General features: G+C 38.3%; 1 protein-coding gene across 1 annotated transcript in view; it reads left to right on the top strand.

Moving 5' to 3' along the window:
• Positions 1-21,036, top strand: part of LOC102468483 (ATP-binding cassette sub-family A member 3-like) — a 130,737-nt gene extending 109,701 nt beyond the window's left edge. Inside the window, exons 23-31 of the mRNA XM_006153268.1 lie at positions 3,117-3,269; positions 4,819-4,997; positions 8,948-9,073; positions 9,368-9,562; positions 11,377-11,564; positions 12,460-12,630; positions 13,017-13,207; positions 20,321-20,394; positions 20,773-21,036. Of these exons, the coding sequence (XP_006153330.1) occupies positions 3,117-3,269; positions 4,819-4,997; positions 8,948-9,073; positions 9,368-9,562; positions 11,377-11,564; positions 12,460-12,630; positions 13,017-13,207; positions 20,321-20,394; positions 20,773-20,895 (1,400 nt within the window). The 3' untranslated portion in view covers positions 20,896-21,036. The remainder of the gene's footprint in view (positions 1-3,116; positions 3,270-4,818; positions 4,998-8,947; positions 9,074-9,367; positions 9,563-11,376; positions 11,565-12,459; positions 12,631-13,016; positions 13,208-20,320; positions 20,395-20,772) is intronic.
• Positions 21,037-24,305: the final 3,269 nt, after the last annotated feature.

The raw sequence follows: 24,305 nt of genomic DNA, 5'->3' as shown, positions 1-24,305 counted from the left end.
GAATGGTCCTATAAAACCATTCAAGAAATGAATTAAAAAAATTTTTTTTTCAGATGTAACATTTTATTACTTGTCACATTTCCTTCATCTTCATTTCTTGGAGTTTAAAATATTTCTAAAAGCAGGGCCAGTAGGTGGCATGATGGTTAAGGCACTGGACTCCCACATGGCTGAATGAGTCCTGGACTGCCAGTTTGAAAATCATACCAGGGGCTCCTGTGTACATGCCCCAAAGGCCAGGAGTACAAGGAGGAGAAGGGATTGCAACATGGCCATACCTCCTGGGGGGTGATTTCTCACTTTTCCTCTCTGCCTCTGATGAGCTCACATGCCCTATGGCAAAAACCTTACAAAAAGAGAGAGAGACCTATATTGTTGTATTACTAAGTTTAAATATTCAAAAAAGTCATGTAATTTTAATCTAATACAAACTCTTGTAGAGAATGGGCAAAACAGCTTCTGTACTCATTCTATGAAGTTAATATATCTCTGAAACCACAAATAGTTAAGAACAGAGGACAAAAAGTTGTAAACTAACATTATTCATTAATTTAGATGCAAAATTTTTTAAACAGAATATTAGTAGACCGAACTCCACAAAATATATAAAAAGCGAATTCACCTTTAATTTTTCCTTTTTTTTTGGAGAGGTTTTTTGCTATCGGGCGCGTGTGCTCCCCAGACAGAGAGAGACAGAGAGAAAGAAAGCGAGAAATCACCCCCCCCAGGGGGGATGGCCACGCCGCAATCCCTTCTCCTCCATTCTCCTCTTGGGATCTTGGGCACGCATGCACACACACCCAGAGTGAGTTTGAAGCCACCGGGTCCGGGACTCAACCGCAGTCGACTACGTGGGATTCCAGAGACATAGCCATTACGCTAACTGCTGGTCCCGCGAATTCACCTTTTAAGAATTATTTTATTATAATTTATTTTTTAATGTATTTATTTATTTTATTTAACCAGAGAGTGACAGAGAAAGTAGAGGGAGAGAAAGTGAGAAAGCAAGCCACCAGGTCTGGGACTCAACCTGCGGTTGGCCATGTGGGAGTCCAGCACACTTAACCACCACACCATCTGCTGGCTCCAGGAAAAGCTAATTCATTTTAACCAAACTCAGGTTTTTCCTGGTAATGGAGGGTAAGTTTAATGAATTAATAATGAACTTCCAAACCCTGTTAATGTAATTCATCATCCTAATAAGTAAGTAGGGAAAAATCTTGATATATACTAAAAACATCATTCAAAAACATCCAGATGGCAATACAACAGTAATCCAACTGGACTGACATGAGAAGATCCTGGGTTGCATCTCTGGACCTCCCTATATAGCCGGGCTGGCTGAGACTGGGGGCGAATCATGGTATGAAAACCCTGTCGTTCTGTCTGTTTCTCTCATGGAAGAAATAAACATTTAAAAAATGAAAACAATAATGACTCATTATAAAATTTCCTAGTAACTAAGAAAAGAACTCCCCTAGTATCATAAAATGTATTTGAGGGCCAGCCAAGTGGTGTGGCAGATCCAACATGGCTGATCGCATGGTTCAAGTCCTGGACCCAGTGGCTTGAGAAACCAGCCATGTGATGTATGCATGCACGCCCAAGAGGAAAGGGGATTATGGTGTGGCCATTAACTCTCTGAGGGGTGATTTCTCACTTTCTCTCTCTCTCTTCCTCTCTGTTTCTCTGTCTCTGGCAAGTACATGTGCCCTATAGCAAACTAAAAAAAAAAAAAATGTATTTTCGAAAATGTACTGCTATATAAAACATTCCCTTTAAAATCAACATTATACCTAAATTCCTGGTCAGTGCAATAATAGAGAAAAATAAGGGATATGAGATCAAAAAGAGAGAGACCAAACTCATTGTTCCGAAACTGTCATGGAGATTGGGCTGATATTATAAGAAATAACGGAGAATGTACAATGTGACAAATCAAAACAGAGACAGCAATTATGCCTTTCTCTAGAATCCTGCAGAGAGGGTCAGTATTCTGCCAGTATGCACCAGATGGCCAGACTGTCTGGTTTGTATACAGTCTGATTTGTTGGTATGCTGCTTTTATTGGTTAGTACACACACTCTACCAGAGGATAAATATTTCCAAAAACATTATTCATGCCTTTAGAACACATTTTTGTCAATTTTATTTTCCTCCCATATAGTAGCTAAGGAATCATTTTATTCTTCTTTTTTTAGAATGATTTTCTTCTACTTCTCAGTGATATGAGGATGTTTGTATACTCTACAGAGAGTAAATGGTTTAATATATGATATTACTCTTGCTACTTTTTGGCATTTATTCACATTACCAATGCCCAGAACTGTTTCTGGCTACCTCATTATATGTATCTAGACCAATTATGATCCTTTTTGGAGGAGGCTGGTTATGACTTGACCACTTAGAGGCAGAAACTCACCTCATTGTGTGTTACCTTTGCTGAGATGGCCAACTCTCTTCTCTCAACGCATCTTACAGATATGCTTTGTGCTCAGATTTACTATTTTATCTTTATTTCAAATAATCTGAACTCAGTCTTGAAGACCTACAATGACAATTTAGAAGCTTAATCCTTTAGCCTTGTTTCAAAGATAATGTTTTCTCTAAATATTAAAGTAAATGTATATAACAGTGGCTAATATGTATGATACATGTTACACACACTTACTTTAATATTTAGAGAAAACTTCATTATCGTTAAGCTTGTTTCTCTGAATATGTTTCTAATATCAATTGAAATATACTTTATATCTTTCCTCCTGGTGAGCCTTAGGATAAATTTCTTATTACAGTTTTGCTTCTTTATTGAGCACATATGATAAGAAATGTGAGAAATAATAAGTATTGGCTTCCTACTTTCATTAGGTAACAGAAAGATTCTATGTATAAAGATTAAAAAAAATAGAATTCCCAAAGCCGTAATTATCAACACGAACTATGTCTCAAGACATCAGGGGCATTATACCTAGTGGCAAGAAATTGGAGTTTTATGAGGGTAATAATAGAACTTTGTAATTTTCTCAATTTAAATTGATCAGTTTGGAGTTTTCTTTTTTGGCTGCAACGGTTAATTTCATATAAAGCATGCTAATGTTATTATCTTTGAATCACAGGCTCAGATACTAATAAAGTTGTACGTCATTCACTCCTGACAATACCCATTTATAACCTTGGGATGAGTATTTTCAGATTTTATCATATTCAAGATATAAAGAGAATGTGTTCCTCCTTGAAAGGTCTTCCTCAATCCACATATTGTAAAGAATGTGAGTATCTGGGGCTTGCCAAGGCTCGCTGGAGTTATTAGCAGTCATTCTTATTACACATGAATAACTCTGGCTACATTATTGTGGATCTTTATAATAACTTATCAGGTTATGTGTTACTATTCTCATTTTGAGCAAAAACTAAAGCTTACACAACTGTAAATAACTTGCCTATGTCGTACAACTGGTACAAGATAGCGGTAAAATTCAAAGCTTTTATGCATAAAGCATTTTCTCTATGGGAAAGAATCTCCATAGCGAGGATCTATATTGTATTTACATTATATTTACATTTCTGTCATCTCTTTTCCCCAAACCATCATTTTGGAGGAGAAGGTGCCAGATGAAGGTTAAATTCTTCAATTATTTAATAGGTCAGCTCATAATAGAAACAGATGTTTGTTTAATGAGTAATTAATGTTTAGAGAAGTTGCTATTTTGGTAAAAAGCACTAAAACATAAAAGAGAAGCAGAAATGAAGGCAACAGAAAATGTAAGAAAATTGAATGTAAAGGAAGGACTAAGTATTCCTGTCTGTCAGAGTCCTTGACAGTGGCCTGGTGTTCATTATTACATGTGTGTGCAGTACTGAAACCAGGTCCTACATAACACAGACACCAACAAGTTTTGAAGGGACACAGAATTTAAGCATTGAACCCAAAATGCAGTCATACTAATAAACTTAAGCAGGTGGGTTTGGGGGAAAATGTGAAAGGAGAATGATTCCATATAAAAGCTAGTGAAATCATAAGGCAGGGTAAGATGACAATCATATGTGTCGCTTCCATGTCTAGCCCATGAAATACAGTCAGAACAATTTGCAGAAAAAATAAGAATGTGAAGTATACTAAGGATATGCCCAAGAAGCCACATGACTCATAAATTGATAAAAGGAAAGTAGGAAAATCAAAGCCAAAATTTAGAGAAATAAGAGGAAAAATAAATATACCCACAATTATAATTGGAGAGTTCAACACTCTTCTTGCAAAAGAACCAATAGAGGCTTAGCCTGTAGCAAACTGAACTACAGTGTTGAAGGCCACATGGCTAACCGCAGGTTCAGATCCCCTGGCTGGCTTGAAAACGTGAAGTGTCTGTGCTTGGATGCCCAAGATCCAGATAAGTTGGAGTGCCAGGAAAAGGAGACCGTGGTGTGGCAAGGCCCTGTTGAGTGTGTGCTTCTCTCCTAGTTTCTCTCTCTCTTTCTCTTGTTCCCATGCATACGCAGATGCTCTCTATCATGAATAAAATACACTTACAGAAATTGATAGGGCTGCCTCGTAGGGCCAAGGTTAAATGCTATGCATGGGGAATCAGATTGCACATGGCCAGCCAGGTTCAAATCCAGGCCCTGATGGTTTGAAAAACACATCGGGCACGTTCAGGCATGGTCAGGATCCTGATGAGATGTAGAAGTGGAGAGAGAGAGAGAAAAAAAAAATCGTAGTGCATTCAGACCCTGTGGGGGAAGTGCTTGAGGGCAATGTTCTCTCTCTCCCCCCCCCTCCTTTTTTAGTAACCCATATATTTTTGTTGTTCTTGTCATCAGTTACTGCACTTAAAGTATATAGCTTGAAAGAAAATGCAATTGGAAAGCATGTCATTGCAATGGCTGTCACAGGAGCTGTTTACTTTTTCTTGATTTTCCTTCTGGATACCACCCTATGGAGACTGAAAACCTTTATCTTTCGCTATATATTTTTTGGTATCTACAAGACAATTAATAAGGTGAGCATGGACTGTAAATTCAATGCTAAGACCAGAATATCTCTGTACTTGCTTAACTACATTACTGGCTGTAGGAAAATAAACCAATCCATATTGATTAAGAATCTATGTGAATCGGACATCTGCATTATAACTTGAACTTTGTAGTTTCCAAACATCATGACCTCTACCTGTCAGAGTTGTTTTTGGTGGATTGATTATAATAGAAATATTTCCCTCAAACAGCTCTTATATAAGGCAGTCATTTCCTCCCCAAAATTCCCATTCATCCTAATTTGACCCCTATATTGTTCTAAAAACTTCCAGGTGATACTGATTCTGTGGGCACACACATTTAATTGTAAGTTTCTACAGTAGTTGTCCTCACATGTTAGTATTTATCAGAATTATCTGGAGGGCTTGTTAAACTACAAATTGTTAGTGTCTATCCTCTAATTTTCTGAGTTAGTGGATCCAGGGTAATACCTGAAAATTTTCATGTGTAACCCAGCAGGGGACTCATCTGCTTCTGTTCCACACTTTGAGAACTACTGTGTGAAGTATTTTAGAGGAAGCCGTATTTTGAAGTAAAAGAGGCCTCTCTGTTATTAAAATAGATGAAACAGATCACTCTTCCATTAGCTAAGACCTCAGTCTAAATTCTTGCCATTCCACTATGGCTTTTCTTACATTGTCTGGTAGAAGTCTGACTCTGAAGGTGCTCAAGACAGCGTGTATGTAGAAGAAAGAAATAGTGGGATGAAATGAAGCATAAAAGGTAGAGAGTATCCAGAATGTGCCTGTAGAAATGGGACAGCTGCTAAACAGGTCCAGTCCTGATAACACCAGTGGAGCGAGCACCTGGTATCCAGCACCCGTAAGACCCTGTCATTCAGATAAAAAATTAATCTACAAAAATATGTAGGGAGTTTCCCAACAGATGAAGTCTAGGGACCAGGGAGTCAAGCCAGAAAGACAGAAAAAGACAGAAAAAGAGACAACTCCTACATTTGTTAGTAGTACAATGGATTGAAAAATGGTTATTCTTGGGGCCAGCAGATGACATGCTAGTTAAGGGGCTGGATCCCACATGGCCAACGCTGTGATTTGAGTTCCAAACCTGGCAGCCTGAAAAAAACTCTGGGTGCATGTATGTGCATGCCCAAAGTAAAAAAAAATCGTAGTGCATTCAGACCCTGTGGGGGAAGTGCTTGAGGGCAATGTTCTCTCTCTCCCCCCCCCTCCTTTTTTAGTAACCCATATATTTTTGTTGTTCTTGTCATCAGTTACTGCACTTAAAGTATATAGCTTGAAAGAAAATGCAATTGGAAAGCATGTCATTGCAATGGCTGTCACAGGAGCTGTTTACTTTTTCTTGATTTTCCTTCTGGATACCACCCTATGGAGACTGAAAACCTTTATCTTTCGCTATATATTTTTTGGTATCTACAAGACAATTAATAAGGTGAGCATGGACTGTAAATTCAATGCTAAGACCAGAATATCTCTGTACTTGCTTAACTACATTACTGGCTGTAGGAAAATAAACCAATCCATATTGATTAAGAATCTATGTGAATCGGACATCTGCATTATAACTTGAACTTTGTAGTTTCCAAACATCATGACCTCTACCTGTCAGAGTTGTTTTTGGTGGATTGATTATAATAGAAATATTTCCCTCAAACAGCTCTTATATAAGGCAGTCATTTCCTCCCCAAAATTCCCATTCATCCTAATTTGACCCCTATATTGTTCTAAAAACTTCCAGGTGATACTGATTCTGTGGGCACACACATTTAATTGTAAGTTTCTACAGTAGTTGTCCTCACATGTTAGTATTTATCAGAATTATCTGGAGGGCTTGTTAAACTACAAATTGTTAGTGTCTATCCTCTAATTTTCTGAGTTAGTGGATCCAGGGTAATACCTGAAAATTTTCATGTGTAACCCAGCAGGGGACTCATCTGCTTCTGTTCCACACTTTGAGAACTACTGTGTGAAGTATTTTAGAGGAAGCCGTATTTTGAAGTAAAAGAGGCCTCTCTGTTATTAAAATAGATGAAACAGATCACTCTTCCATTAGCTAAGACCTCAGTCTAAATTCTTGCCATTCCACTATGGCTTTTCTTACATTGTCTGGTAGAAGTCTGACTCTGAAGGTGCTCAAGACAGCGTGTATGTAGAAGAAAGAAATAGTGGGATGAAATGAAGCATAAAAGGTAGAGAGTATCCAGAATGTGCCTGTAGAAATGGGACAGCTGCTAAACAGGTCCAGTCCTGATAACACCAGTGGAGCGAGCACCTGGTATCCAGCACCCGTAAGACCCTGTCATTCAGATAAAAAATTAATCTACAAAAATATGTAGGGAGTTTCCCAACAGATGAAGTCTAGGGACCAGGGAGTCAAGCCAGAAAGACAGAAAAAGACAGAAAAAGAGACAACTCCTACATTTGTTAGTAGTACAATGGATTGAAAAATGGTTATTCTTGGGGCCAGCAGATGACATGCTAGTTAAGGGGCTGGATCCCACATGGCCAACGCTGTGATTTGAGTTCCAAACCTGGCAGCCTGAAAAAAACTCTGGGTGCATGTATGTGCATGCCCAAAGTCCTGAGAGGAGATTGGAGGAAAAGGGTTTGTGGTGTGGTTATCTGCCTTGGAGGACTTGTGTGGGGAGATTTCTCACTTTCTCTCTCTCTCTCTCTCGTTCTCTTAAAAATAAAAAGTATCCTCACAATACAGTACATTAGCCTAGCCTATAACTCATGTACCACAGCATGGAGTAATCTCACAAACATAATATTGCAAAAAGAAGCCAGATATAAAAGCATACATGCAATGAATTCCATTTACACAAAGTTTTAAAACTGATATATAATAATATGGATGGTTTACAAGTATGTAGTTACTGTTGGTATAGTATTCTGTTTTCTTTATTCTAGGGTAGCTGAACAGGTTTCATCAAGTATGTAAGTTATGGAAATTTGCTGAGATGAAATTTATAATTTATACACTTGTCTGGATAAATGCTATGCTTTAATTAATACTTTATGCTAAAAATGGCATTTAAAGTATTTTTAAAAGTTTACACTGAAATTGAATAAGAGCTGTAGTTAATACAAGAGGACCTTCAACAGTTCATGGAAAATGCATATGATAAAAATTCTGTGTGGATTTCAAACATTTTGCACCAAAATAAACTCATACTTTGATGCCATTTTTCTACAAACTTTTTGAAGTACCATCTTATAATGGAGCCAATGTTAATTTCTTTGTTTTGAACAATGCATCATGGTTATGTAGAATGATACTATTAGAATACGGGTAAACGGTATACTGAAACTGTCTTATTTTTAGAATTCCTTTGTCAGTCTAAATTCTTACAAAATAAAAAGTGCAATAAAATATAAAGAGAATAATAATAAATCTAAAATAAAAAAGGAAGTATGGTTGAGCCTTAGAGTTTTCTTTTACACTTTTCCACTGCGTGGAATGCCCTACCCTTTTTCTCTCTTCCCCATTGTAAGTCTCCCGGCAAACTCTTATTTATTTTTTTTTTAATTCAACTCAAACAATTACTGTATTAAGCTCATTGCTCATCTTTATTTTAGAGAAGAATGAGTTCATCTTTTCCCTACTCTTGCTTTATTGGTATCTTCTAGAATATATTTTATTATTAACAAATAATATTTGATCATAATGAATGGTACTTGTGCTTATAGTTTTATGTAGTGTCCATTTTGATAAAGACTGGCTGCTTGCTCATGGCTAGAAGCCTACTTCCTAAACTTTGAAAATAAAAAATAAGTGTATATGAGAGCTTAAGTAATACGCAGGAAGTCCCTTGGAAATGACTTTCATTTTGACATCTTTGGAATTATCTCAGTTTAGTCTTCCTGAAGCCATCCAGTTTAGACCACATGCCTAAAGGGCGCCCACCTCTGTGATTTTTGTCTTGAAAATATAGGCTATAGTGTCTGAGAAATTATCTGGGGAATCTGAAGATGAAGATGTACAAAATGAAAGAGAGAGAGTGCTGAACAACCCTCAGATGTTGCTGAACTCCACAGTGCTAATTAAAGAACTCACAAAGGTAACATCATTCATTAGTCAACCTATGCTGGCTTCATCTGTACTCGAGATCATGCCATTGGTGCTCAGAGCTCACTGTGGTTCTATAAACATCATCTAAGTAAAATAAGAGCTCTTGTGAAACTGTTTGAGTTTTAGGGTAAATCATACAGACTTGACCTTCAAGTATTCTTTACTATGTGTGTGTGTGTGTGTGTGTGTGTGTGTGTATGTGTGTGTGTGTGTGTGTGTGTATATATATATATATATATATATATGTAATATTATATGCATATACCTTTTCTTTATTTTTAAGATATATTTTACATGTCCGGCCATTTTGGCTGTGAGAAATATCTCCCTTGCAATCCACAAGGAGGAGTGCTTTGGATTGCTTGGATTAAATGGAGCTGGAAAAACAAGTACTTTCCAAATTTTGACTGGAGAAGAGACTGCTACCTCTGGAGATGTATTCATTAAAGGCTATAGCATCACCAAAAATCTCCTAAAGGTAAGATCCCATTACTGTCTGAGAGGTGAAAAGCATGATGACTTGGAGGTAGAAGTGGAGGTGAGAGACAGGTAGTGAGAGATCTTGGAGAAGAATCATGGTAGGCATGGAAATTGATACTGTTGATTTGGCCAGTGGATTCTGGAAAGAGAAATTCATTATTAAGAAAAGATGGTAAGGCAAGAAAAGCAGTTTCACCCAGAGGATCTGTCAAGATTATCTTTTGTGTTCTTTTAAATTATTAGAATGATTCAAAGGGATTTTTCTCTGATAATCACTGTGAGAACCTGGTGGAGCTCCAGGAGGTAAAATCTAGGAAACTGGGGTTTTCCAGATGACTGTGTCCCCAAGGAGAGTTTTTGATGCTTAATATTTGTTCACACTAAGCCTCTGGCAATGTGTCAATAACGATTCAGGGTTTCCTGCCCCACTGCGGTTCTCCTCAGACTATCTGTAGGACGAAAGGAAAAAGAACCATTTTGAAACATGCAGAGTATCCTGTTCTAACAAGTTTGCCATTAGGAAGAATTATTTAGCTAGAGCTTAGCCTGCTAGAGATTTGTAGTATATATTGCAATATATTTCCCATATATATATATAATATTTCCTTTATCTACTACTATGTTTATAGTGTTATTTCTAATTTAGTTGTAGCACAGTGACAACTTTCCAGTATTTTCAAAGAGGTATTAAAACATGTTCTATATAGCATTCTTTATTAGTTCTTATAAAATGGCTCATTTACAAAATGAAGCCAAGAATTCAAATACATGAATCTGTGTTCTTTCTATAGCTTTGAGTTGACTTTGACATAATTTATTTAACTCACTTATTGCTGTTCTTTCTTTAAAGTGGCCTCTTTACTACATCCCACACTGTTTAAAATATTTTATTGCAATGAGTTCTTTTAACTTGTGAGTTAAGAGTACACTCTTGGGGCCAGCAGGTGACCTAGTGGCTAAGGCACTGGACTCCCACATGGACTCCCAACTGTGATTTGAGTTCTGGATCTGGCAGCTTGAAAATCACACATGGGGGACCAGCAATTAGTAGAATGGCGGAATGGCTATGTCGCTGGACTCCCATGTGGTCGACCACGCTTTGAGTCCTGGACCTGGTGGCTTAAAACTCACACCGGGCACGTATGCATGTGTGCCCAAGATCTCGAGAGAATGAAGAAGGGATTGCAGCATGGCCATCCCCCCCTGGGGGATAATTTCTCGCTTTCAGACTCTCTGTCTCTCTTGTCTTTCTGGCGAGCGCACGCACCCTATAGCAAAAACCTCTCCCCCCCCCAAAAAAAAAGAAAGAAAAGACAATCACACATGGCACATGTACATACATGCCCAAAATCCCAAGAGGAGAATGGAAGAGAAGGGATTGTGATGTGGTCATCCCGCCGCTCCCCGCAGTCAGTTTCCTTTGGGCTTACAATGGGTAAAGATTGAATGAATGGTAGACTCTTTCAATCTCATTCCCCTTCTTCAGGTGAATATACTCCTGTAAATAGATGAACTTCTTTAATTTTTAAGTTACTTTTTATTTATTTCACACTGCTTGACTATATAGTAGGGAGACAATTTCATCCTATAAACATCTATCTCGGACACATACCTTATACCCTTTGTGTTCCAATACATGACAGTAACCTCTAACTGCAATGCTTCTGCAATCACTGGAGGACAAGAAATTCTTCACAAAAACTTTGTGGGGAATGAACCCTCCTTAGGGTTGGAGAGCTTGGGTAGTCTGTGTCTTTACTGTATACTCAGTGGGATAGTCGGCTTATGTTCATCACTATTCTCTCATTTTAGGTAAGGTCAAAAATTGGCTATTGTCCACAGTTTGATGCCTTGCTGAATTTCATGACTGCCCGGGAAATACTGATCATGTATGCCAGGTTGTGGGGGATTGCTGAGAACAAAATTAATGCTAATGTGAACAACTTGTTGAAATCAGTGAATCTGGAAACCTATGCTGACAAGTATATCTACACTTACAGGTGAGATATTACACTGGTGCTCTCATTGCAAGTGTTACTGAGGAGCTTCCTTGTGTTTCTGCTCTTTAGAATGAGTGCTCGCAGTTTAACCTGAGTTCCACTGGAAAACAGAGGCAATGACTATGAAATTATCTAATGTACTCCCAGAATCTAGAGGTCAGCCATAAAGCAGACCTAGGTAGTATCATGTCTTCCCTTTGCAGAGACAAAACTCAGAATCCTGGTACTATATTAATTGCAGCCACTGAATTATAAAAGAGTATTCTCTCTACTACTCCCTCCCCAACACACACACACACACACACACACATACACACACACGCGCACACACCTCTTTATGGTGCTCTTCTCCCAAAACTCAGAATCCTGGTACTATATTAATTGCAGACTGAATATTATAAAAGAGCATTCTCTCTACTCCCCCCTCCCCAACACACACACACACACACACACATACACACACACACGCACACACCTCTTTATGGTGCTCTGTCTCCCAAATAAGAAAAAATGTGGTTATTTGTACTGGACTGGCCACCATGAACTTTATATGTCTGGGAATACCAAGGAACCCCAAGAATAAGAATATAAATTTCACTGCTAATGTGGCTAAAATCAATTATGGAAGCAAAACTCACATTTATTCATTTCAAATGAACAAAAAAACTGACTTATATACCTGGATTTGGCTCTTGTGTCTTGTTAGAGTCACCTATCATCAGCATTTTCATGTCTCTACTAACTGTTTCCTATATCTCAGCATTTTGGAAACCTTGGCAAATTGTTTCCTCTGAATAATGGATGTGGATTAAATAGATGTATTATGTATAGAATTACTGGTATGTATAGCCACATGTGCTTCTTCCATTTTTTCTCTTCTTCTTTGACCATGAAGTGGAGGAAACAAACGTAAACTGAGTACTGCAATTGCCCTAATGGGAAAACCCTCAGTAGTCTTCCTGGATGAGCCTTCAACTGGCATGGACCCAGTAAGCCGACGCCTGTTGTGGAACACAGTGTCACATGCTCGTGAAAGTGGCAAAGTCATCATCATAACCTCCCACAGGTAGGCTCATTGAGAGGCTGGCTTGAGCATTGGCAGGGGTCATAGTGGCTATAAGAGAGAGTTCTTTGGGGCCTGCCATATTGGACCACATTGCCTGAGTATGAGCGCTCCTTATTAATCCTCTTGAATGGAATGGCCAAGAATCCTCATTGAGTTAAATAGTCAAGAGTGGGAAGAAGGCACTAAGTTCGGGAGCTATTCCATTTTAGGATCTGGTCCTCTACCACTTTAAATTTTTAAAAATCTTCATTTCACATGTTCCTGATGATAGGCAAATGCAATTTGCCATTTTACAGACTGTCACAAAATACTGGATGTTTGAATTATAGCCTATCCTCCAGTGGAGATATTTTAGCCTTATATAGTCCGCTGTTCTGTTTTTCTAGTATGGAGGAATGTGAAGCCCTCTGTACCAGGCTGGCCATCATGGTACAGGGGAAGTTTGTGTGCCTCGGCAGCCCTCAGCACCTCAAGAACAAGTTTGGTAATATCTACATTCTGAAGATTAAGTTAAAAAATGATGCAGATGAGACGGTGATAGAGGAGTTAAAAACATTTATTGCTAAGACTTTCCCAGGTAAATTGGTTAACTTCTTTTTTTAAAAAAATTAATTAATTAATTTATTTATTTATTTTCATTTCATTTTCTTCCATACATTCAATCACATTATTATTTGTCTTACAAAATGGATATTTCAACAGGTGAACATTTCTCCCTAGTACTGTTGATAAAACTACAAAATATCTTCAACAGATAACACCACACCTCTTTGTGCCATTAATGCTTTATCTTCCATAGTGAGTTCTTTGAGAAATGCTTATTCCTATAAGCTTTTTCACAAAAAGAAAAAAATAAAAGGGACCAGCAGTTAGCATAATGGCTATGTTGCTGGACTCCCATGTAGTTAACCACGGTTCACGTCCGGGACCCAGTGGTTTAAAACTCACGCCAGGCGCGTGTGCGTGCGTACCCAAGATCCCGAGAGGAGAATGGAGGAGAAGGGATTGCGGCGTGGCCATTCCCCCTGGGGGGTGATTTCTCGCTTTCTGTCTCTCTGTCTCTCTCTGTCTGTCTGGCAAGTGCACGCTCCCTATAGCAAAAACCTCTCAAAAAAAACAAAAACAAAAACAAAAACAAAACACTGCAAAGCTAAGAAAAGTATTTTGTCCAACCTCAACTCCTACACAGGAAACTTTTCCCAAAAATGCAAGAAAACTTATCGCACTCAAATGTGAGCAATTTAAGACATTATAATTGAACCCTGCAAAAAAAAATCATAAATAAAAGAGGATATGAGAAAAATCTAACAATGGAAACACAGCAGATATATACTGCCACAAAACAAGTTAAAACTGTTATCTTTCAGTATGAGCTCAACAAATTACAAATGAGATAGATGCTATGAAAGAAAATTCTAGATCATAATGAGAAGTACTACTAAATTAGATAACTAGACAGCAGAGGAATGTGGGAAGACAGCATTGGAGAGGGTCTTTTAAAGTAAAATATTTCATTAAGAGCAAATAGACAACATAGGAAGTACAAAAGGGGAATGGAAATTGGAAAGGAGAATAGAAAAGCATCAATCAGAAATATAGAAAAGCATTTGAGATAAAGTAATAGAGAATCAAGCAATTACTGTTCAAAACAACTGTGAAAGTAGTCACAAAAAAATAAAATAATAAAATTGAGAAGCAGGAACAACTATCATTCATTTTTTTTAATCCCTGAAATGAAAGAAGGCAAATCTACTTATTGAAAGGCCAACCAATACACCTGAAAGAAAAGTGACCCTCCAACCAATAACACCAAGAAATATTCTAATATAGCTATTGCAATTTAATAATAAAATGGAGAGTGATATTTGGATGTGTAGAATAAAAGACAAACCATTTATCAGGGATAAAAAATAAGCCTGAGTGCATATTTTATAAAAAAGTACTAATGGATTTAAGATACCCAATGACAGAAAATGCAAGCAAGGATTTTACCTCCAGTGTAAAAGTAAAGCTTAAGATTAAAAGTCACAGGTTTTTTTTTGGAGAGTTTTTTTTGTTTTTGTTTTTGTTTTTGCTCTAGGGCGCGTGCGCTCACCAGACAGACAGAGAGAGACAGAGAGATAGAAAGCAGGAAATCACCCCCCAGGGGGGATGGTCACGCCGCAATCCCTTCTCCTCCATTCTCCTCTCGGGATCTTGGGCACGCACACACACGCGCCCGGCGTGAGTTTAAGCCACCGGGTCCAGGACTCGAACCGCGGTCGACTACGTGGGAGTCCAGCGACATAGCCATTACGCTACCTGCTGGTCCCAAAAGTCACAGGTGTTTGTGGGGAACCCAGGAGCTGCCTCCACAGCGCAGATTCTCATTCCTTCAGGATCGACCTGCGGAGGCCCAGGGCAGGGGCCAGCTCTGGGACCTCCTGGGGCTCATCCACCAGATCTCTGGCCTGATGCTGAGGAAGGGGCTTTGCTGTGGCTTCCGGATGGTTTTCTTAAATAGGGTCCTACAGTATCAAATATCCACCTGGCTGGATTAGAGTACGTTCTGCGCTTCACCACATGGAATGAGAAGATTTACCTGCAAAGTTCTAAGTTGCTATTAAAGAAATCTGGTTGCAGAACGCCACGGATTGAGTTGGGAGAGATGGGACTGTCACTTGATCTGGTTCTCAGGAGGACATACCTGGCATCAGATGACCTCTATAAGTTATCTATGAAAATGCCAAAAGCTCTCAAGCCAAAGAAGAAGATTATCTCTCATGACACTTTCGGTACAACTTACGGAAGGATTCATATGCAGAAGCAAGACCTGAGCAAGCTGCAAATCAGAAAGATGAAGGGGTTGAAGAAACGGCCTGCAGAAAGAATACCAGGAGACCAGGAGAAAAGATCAAAGAGAATTGTAAAAAATTGATGGAACTCAGCTGACAACTACATTTTTATTGTTTTCTATTTACTTAAGACAACATCAAGCTTTAGTCCAGAGTTTTAGAAGATTTTGTTGTATCTTTTCTAAAAAATGTAATTTACTATATGTTTTTATGAACAGTAATTTCCACTATTAAGTTTAAGATAAGCCTCGTACTTGAAATATAATAAAAAAATAATAATAATAAGAAAGAGGCAGTAAGCCAAAGAAACCATTTTCTGGGAGAGCTATGACAAGGAGAATGTCTTAGTTGCTTGTGTCCCTCAGGTGAGAAAAATCAGGAAATAAAACCAACATGCTTGAAATAGAATTAGAAATTCATTGCTTACAGTGGGCCTGACATGTTTGAGGTCTTCAGACGCAAATGGGGCCCACATGAAGGGGCCCATATGAAGGCCAAAAATGACAGAAAGCTCAACCTGCAGGTGGAGACTGAGAGAGAGAGGAAATCTGTGGGGATGTGCCTTTAAGACTGATGGGTATTATCCACAGACTTTTCTACAGGGGTTTGTGTATTGACTGGTTTAAAGAAAACACATGTGAGGGCCAGCCAGTGGCCTGCTGGTTAAGCCAGTTGGATCCCACATGGCTGACTATGCAGATAAAGTTCTGGACCCAGCAGCTTGAACAACATGCCAGATGTGCATGCATGTGTCCCCAAAATCCCAAAAGAAGGGAGGGATGGAGCAGAAGATGTTGTGTCATGACCATGGCTGGGGTGAGGTGGGGGGGTGCTCTCTCATGGTTCCTCTTTCTTTCTGTCTGTTTCTTCAGTGAGTGCATGTGTCCTCTCACAAATTAAAAACAAAAGGAAAAGAACAAATATGAACAAGGAAATGAATTCATTATAATTCCAGTATTCACAATGGGGTTTATTTTCCCTCCTTTATGAAAGGGAGAGAGCTAGAAAGAGAGAGTAAGTCAGAGATAGGCATTTTTGACAGGTTCTTACTGCGTTGTGATTCTTCTGCCCCACTTTCCCAACCAGCTCGCATCACAGGTATGCACAACCATACCTGGCATGTTCAGCTTGGCCAGGGAACCAAACCTGGATCTCCCATGTGGCATCCAGGATCCCAAGTGGTGGCGGTATCTGTGTGCCACCATGGCTGGGTGAGACCATTAGATTTTATTATGGTTAGCAGCTGTAGAGTGTTGGGTTTGAGATCATTGGGACGAGGAACAATTTGGCTGCATTAACATACAGCCACATGGGGAGGGGACGCTTTGAGTAGGCCTAAAGTGACAACTATGTTTCAAACAACTATGTCGCATCTGAAATTAGATGGCAAGGCAGCAACTATATTAGACAAATTTATGATAAAAAAGATTAAAAATCACAAAGAGTCATCAACACATAAAAACTCAGAATACTGTAGTCATTGGCTCATTGAAGAATTTATGAAGGAAAAGATTCAGATGAATGATGACAAAAAGATTACATAGCTTCTTCATAAGAACTAATGGTACCATGGCATTTGATAGAAAGTGGACAAATATGGATGATTTACTACTAAGCGAAGCAAGTCAAACTATGAAAGAGAGGCATTGTATGTCCCCACTCAGTATATACCGAATGTTGACACTCTATGCAGAAACTGAAAGACTGGAAGGTATAAAAGCATGGAGAGCAATGGTGATACTAGAGGCAGTGCAGGAGGAGGGTGGGAAATGGGGAGGATGAGTGGGAGGGAATCAATGGTAAAAAGAAAGAAGCATAAATTTTAGGGACACAATAATGGAAAATTATCTGTTGATAATGTGTATGGTAATGTCTTTGACTGGACCAATATATAGTGTATTCATGATGGGAATATTCATTTGACATGCTGTGATGATATAGAGTGATGGAAGGTAAAAAATTAAATAATTAAAAAAAAACTACACATCAAATAAATGTACCTCTCAAACTAGGATTAAACGAAGTGTATCTGTGTGATAAATATCACATAATTGATATATGCTTTAGAAATATATATATAATACAGTGATTTAAAATGGGGGTGGAAGAAGGCAGGGAATATCTGAAAAATTGAATATGTTTACTGAGAACTTTAGTGATCAGTTGGTAATAAAAGAATATGACTTTACATTAGATGTTTGCAGAGAGAAGTAAGACTTTATTAGCATGGTCAGTGTTGTTCATAATGGAAACCAAATATAGTATCTTAAAAACAGGGAGATGATGGATGCTAGTACAAAGGAGGAAGTTAGCCTTAGAACAACAACAACAACAAAAAACTTCCTATATAAAAAATGTAACAAGAAATTGAACCAACCAGAATGGGAATATATGTGTGTGTTGTTATGCTTAATTGTACAAATACGCATTTCTATTTATACAGAATCTATAATGTTCTCATTGCAGAACATTGTAGGGGAACTTATGTAGAACATATTGGTACTACCAATAAATATAGGAAGGCTTAACTCTCTGAATAAATGAAAAGAGAAATTTAGATTGGCTATCAAGCAAAATCGAACTCTCTGCTACATTTATTTAAAAACACTGCTAAATTAAAGTGAATCACGTAGGTTCATACTCTCATGCAGCCCAATATTTGGTCTTTAGTAATCTGTTTAAAAGATATTTAGCTAGGGGCCGGCAGGTGCCATTGTGGTTAAGAGTGCTGGACTCCCACATGGCTGACCACAGTTCAAGTCCTGGACCTGGTGACTTGCTTTCTCACTTTCTCTCTTTCTCTGCCTCTCTCTCTCTCTCTCACTCTATCCCTCTCTGGTCTAATTAAAATGAGTGGATAAATAAAGTTAAATAAAAATAATTTTTTAAAAAATGAAAAAAAAAGATTGAGCTAAATATTTCCAGCTTATTGGCTATCCAGCAGTATCTGCCTTGTCTAAACAAAGGATCTTGTCCTATTTCTCCCTGAAGCCATCTCCGCAGATGTTGGGTCATGTGCTTGTCCACTCTCTGCCCAATTCAGAGAACTGATGGGTTAAAGAAAAGTCACAAATTTCCAATTTATTCAGCCTTTCCTTGTTGTAAGGGTGAGAATGACACATGTAAGGGTGCTGTCTCCAAGGTAACACCAAGGTACAATCATTTTAAAAAGAGCAATGGCCTGAAAATTCCATCAGTAGGTATGTACCTTAGGTACGTGAATCCCGTGCCAGAAAAGGAAAATATTTAAATCAGTGATATTCACAATAGACGCCAGAAACAACTCATATGCTTATCAATAGCCAAATGGAAAATAAATGATGAATATTCATACACTAGATTACTATGCAAGAATGAAAACAAATTAATTAATAACTATATGCAACAACATGAATGAAACAACATAATTTTTTTTAAACAACATAATATTGAATAAAGACAAAGAAAGAAAAGAATAGACAGACTCTGGAAGATTCCATTCATATAAAATTCAAAAGTCAGAAAATCCGAATCCCAATTCTTAGAGTCACATACGTAGATAAAACTACAGTAAAGAAGAAATGCTCCCAATCACAGCGAAGGCACTGATTACTTTTTATGGGGGACAAAACCTGGGAAGTAGCACCTGAGAGTTTATGGGTTATTACTACTGGACCTGGATGGTGTAGTTTCACGTATGTTTCCTTTAAATAACTCATTAAATTCTGTATTTGAAATGTTTAAACAAGAGTTATGTGATCATGAAGAAATGTATGCTTAAATATTAAGAAAAAATACACACCATTACAAACGTGTACTTAAAAACATCTTTAATCTCTGTTAATTTAAATGATCATAATCCATACATATGCACTAAAAGGTGTAAACACATGTGTTAGTTCTGAATCAGTAATGGATAAGCCCCTTTCCCTGTTATTCCAGAGTAGATTCTCACTGAAATATAAAAGAAATAAAAGCAGGGAACCAGCAGTTAGCGTAATGGCTATGTCGCTGGACTCCCACGTAGTCGACCGCGGTTCGTGTCCCGGATCCGGTGGCTTAAAACTCACGCCAGGCGCGTGTGCGTGCGTGCCCAAGATCCTGAGAGGAGAATGGAGGAGAAGGGATTGCGGCGTGACCATCCCCCCTGGGGGGTGATTTCTCGCTTTCTGTCTCTCTGTCTCTCTCTGTCTGTCTGGCGAGCGCCCGCGCCCTACAGGGAAAATCTCTCCAAAAAAAAAAAAAAGAGATAAAAGCACACAGCCTGATTTAGCTGCCTTATTTGTAATTTTCTCTTTCACATGGCATGGAGATCGCATAATCACAAAAATAGGGAGGAAGCCTTGTCCTCTTCTCCTCTCCTCCGAGCACACTATGCAAGCATACTCACACAACCAAGAGAAACATTTTCCCAGTACATAGTCTCAGCATTGTGTTTAGGAATAAAGCTTTGGGAGAACATAAAATTTAGAAGGCTTGGGTTTTTCACACTGGACACGTGAGCTGACAGTTTTGTGCCTTTAATAATTACTGCCTGCGTGTGTAGTATTCTCAACATGGACTGGCCTGAGATGTATTTCATCTTGGGTAAATTCTCTTTACAAGTCAAATTATGTATACCAATCAAATGTTTTTAAAAAATAATAAAAATAAAAATAAATTTTAAAAATTACTGTCAACTCCACATAATAAAACTATTTCATCAGGAATAAATCTGAAAGCATTAGCTGTGTCATGTACACCCAAGAAAGTGGGTTATTGAGTCATATCTTTTGTATTACCCCATATGTTTATAAAATTAAGTATACATAGTAATATTTTGGCAATTTTAAATAAAATCTGCAAGATTATTCACATGTCCTGCTTTCTTTTCTTAGGTAACATCTTAAAACAAGAGAACCAAGGGCTTCTTACCTACTACATTCCCAGGAAGGACAATAGCTGGGGAAAGGTGAGGAGAGAAACCATGCCCTTCCAATGTTCCCTGTTAAGTGAGCACTGATGATGGGAAATATCTGGGACTGGAGCATGTGGAATGGGAGCCTAGCATTGTGGGAGGAGCAGAGCCTATAGGTTTCTTTTCAAACACTCTTGGAGTTTAATTGCTTCAATTTCTGCCCCTAAATCCCATTATTAATCCAGACAACTGCTTCCTCTCGGTTTCTCAATTTCCTGATTCTTCTGTGTTTCCATGTCCCCCTTCTGGGCCTTTTTCCTCCGATAGAAATTTGACAGGAGATGGGGAGGTGGAAGAGAGGTTTGTCTGGACTGGGGCTAAATGGGAGGCTGCAATGGTAACTGTGCTCTTTTGTTTTTGTTGTTATTAAAGGTGTTTGGAATTTTGGAGAGAGTTAAAGAAGCATTTGATTTAGAAGACTATTCCATCAGTCAGATAACACTGGAACAAGTCTTCCTAACTTTTGCCAATCCCCATGAAACAGAAGGTAGTTAGGGAAAATAAAGGTGCCATAAGATTTATTTCCAACCAGTGGCTCTGTTTACTTGACTACTCTCTACTACATGTGAATGCACAGAAGGGTGGTCCTGTATGTATATATCTCGATGTAAATATATTTATGTAATAAAGAATCCCCTCAGAAAGTTTGTCCTCTTTTTTGAAGATTTTGATAAGTGGTCCATGAATCCAACATGTGTAAATATAAAGTTTTTTAAAGAATGTGTATTATCTCTTAGAAACATGAAAGAGCAGGCTTTATGATAGCGGGAACAAGGACCTATTCCTGAGCATTCCGAATGTCGGAACAGAAATGATGGTGCTGTCTGATGGGATAGCCCAAGAGCAAGAGCTCTGTGTTAAGCAGCTGAGTTAGGGATAAGGGAGCATAAAACTTGGTGCGAATCTTTCTTTCTCATAAATACACACTTACACACCAACTTCATAGCAAAAAGAGTTTAAAATCAGTATCAACGTTTAAAGAGTAAGTTAGGTTATTATTTCCAAAACTCAAATCAAAAACTCAATTCTGAAATAGTCAGACAAGAAGCCATTTTAAAGCTGAGGTATGTCCTGGCCTCTTTTTTTTTTTGGAGAGGTTTTTCCGCTATAGGGCACGTGCACTCGCCAGACAGACAGAGAGAGACATAGAGACAGAAAGTGAGAAATCACCCCCCGGGGGGAGCACATGCACTCGCTGGACAGACAGAGAGAGACATAGAGACAGAAAGCGAGAAATCACCCCCCAGGGGGAATGGTCACACCGCAATCCCTTCTCCTCCATTCTCCTCTCGGGATCTTGGGCACGCATGCACATGCACTCGGCGTGAGTTTTAAGTCACCGGGTCCAGGATGCGAACCGCGGTTGACTACGTGGGAGTCCAGCGACATAGCCATTACGCTAACTGCTGATTCCCTGTCCTGGCCTTTTCAGGGAAGCTATGCTCTAAAATCCATCTTCTAGACTCCTGAAATAAGGTAGGGCGACCTATGTCCTCTCTCTGTCTCTCTCTCTCTCTGTCTAGTGCGCTCTCACTCTAAATTTAGAAAAAACGAATTGTTATTTTCTAATTTCCAACCACCTCTCCTCACCTTGGGCCTTTTCTTTCACTTGCTTATTTCAGAAGCCATTTTAAAGCTGAGGCATGTCTTGGCCTTTTCAGGGAAGCTATGCTCTAAACTCCATCTTCTAGACTCCCGAAATATTCAAACAAAGTAGGGCAACCTCTGTCCTTCTCTGTCTCTGTCTATCTCACACTCTCTCTCTCTTTACATTTTAAATTAAAAAAAAAAAAAATTTCAATCACTTCTCCTCACCTTGGTCCTTTTCTTTCACTTGCTAATTTCAGAACCCATTTTAAAGCTGAAGTGTGTCCTGGCCTGTTCCCAGGGCTAGTGTGCTGCGAGGTTTTTATTTTTTACATGTAAAAAAAATTTTTTTTCCTCTTTTTTTAGTAGTATTTTTCTAGTTTTTCTTTTCTTTTTTCTTTGCTTTTTGCTTTTATTTTTTTTTAACCTTACTTTCCCACTCTAAGCTTCACCCTCCACACACTGAATGTCTACATAGGCTTAGGTGCACAGTAACCAAGCATCCGAATACTTTTAGATTCATTGAAATCCTCAACGCTTATTGAACCTCTGGTTTAAGGAAGAAATTCCTTTTTATAAATCTGAACTCCTAATCTCTTTCTGTGGATACCACATTGCCAAGCACAGTGGAGGAGAGATTTTGTCACAGAATGACCAGAAACCACCCCAGAGGCACAAGAAACATGCGAAACCAAGAAAATATCTCCCCCCCAAGGGAAAAGAATAATCTCTCATCATCCACATACAGTACAGTAGAACTGGTGGAAATGTCTTATAGAGAATTCAGAATTTTCAGTGACAAAACTAAACGAGATGCAAGAGATGAGAGATAATGAACTTCAGAAGATGCAGGAGAAAAGAGACGAATTCCAGGAGGTGTTGAAAATAGCATGTTTGATTATCATTTTTTGTTATCATTTTTTTAATGAATCAGACATTAAGTCTCGGGCTTGCAGATGATGTGGTGGTTAGGGTGCCAGACTCCCACATGACTTACTGCAGTTCAAGTCCTGGACATGGCTGCTTGCTTCCTCATGTTTCCTCTCTATCTTTCTGTGGTCAAATTTACAAAATATATAATAATAAATTAGATAACTTGACTGAGCTAATATACAGTGTATTCTGGATAAGAAAATTCATTTTGTATGCTGCAATGATGATGTATAGTGAATGAACATAAAATAAATAGTTTAAGAATAAAAATATATAAAAATTAAAAAAAATTTAAACCATACTTTTTCTGTTGTTATAGTGTCACAAACAAAATGATACAAAATTAAGAAATATTTTGAACGTTATCTTTAAAATTCAGTATTTTAAAATTTTGAAAGTTGTTTATTAACTGTCAAGAACTATGGAATATGAGCAAATTTTTTTTATATGTAAAGTAAATATTTGTGGGAAAATATAAAAATAAATAAGTGAAAAAAGAAAAAAAAGAGTGTATATTTGTAATAAGAATCTTTTCCCCAAGAACATTTAGAGACCAAGAGCCAGTCCCATGGCCTAGTGGTTACAGGAACTAGAGCCCACATGGCTGACCAGGTGTATTGAATCCTGTCCCTGGGACTTGAGAACCATCCTAGGCACATGTGTGTGCATGCCCCAAATCCCAGTAAGATGGCAATGGAGGAGAAAGGATTGGAGCATGACCACTGCCCATGGGAGGGGGGTGCTTTATCCCTCTCCCTCTCTGTGAGCACGTAGATGCTCTGGCTTATAAACAAAACGACAAAAAAGAAAAACTACTTTTTTTCTTTCCTATTCTTGATCCACTTCTAATTAAGAAGGAAGAAGAAATAAAGCGGAGAGAGAAGGAGAAAGAAGGCACTTTTTGAGTCTTGTTTGGACAGGCAGAGTTCCTTTTAAGCCAAATGAAAAATCTCATCACCTTCCTAGGACTCATGGTAAAATAAATAGACAAGTAAGTCTTGTCAAGAAATTGCAAAATGAAGTGTCCATAAAATCGCTCTCTCTTCTAGGGTTGCTTATTTAAGGTTTTGGTATCCTCAATTGGATAACGTAAGTAATACAGAGATACCTAGAAGCCATTCTCTGTTCTATTGCTTTTATCTGTAATATAACTTCCTGTGGCTTCCATTACCACACATGCCATAGATGGATGACTGATTTCAGTAATTACAGAATTTGTTTCCCAGCCGGGCCAAAAACTCATTTTATTAAGCTCTAACCTGCATGTAGTCCTGAGCAAATATGTCTTAAGACAGTCAATCATATTGTTTATGTTCACGTCTTTGCCAGTGCATTTCTAAAGGTCTCCCAGTTGGCTTCATTACTGACCCTCCTTAAAATTCCTT

This window comes from Tupaia chinensis, unplaced genomic scaffold, assembly GCF_000334495.1.
Source record: "Tupaia chinensis unplaced genomic scaffold, TupChi_1.0 Scaffold000367_1, whole genome shotgun sequence".
Classification (NCBI taxonomy): Eukaryota; Metazoa; Chordata; class Mammalia; order Scandentia; family Tupaiidae; genus Tupaia; species Tupaia belangeri.
This window is presented reverse-complemented; position numbering and strand designations above follow the sequence as displayed.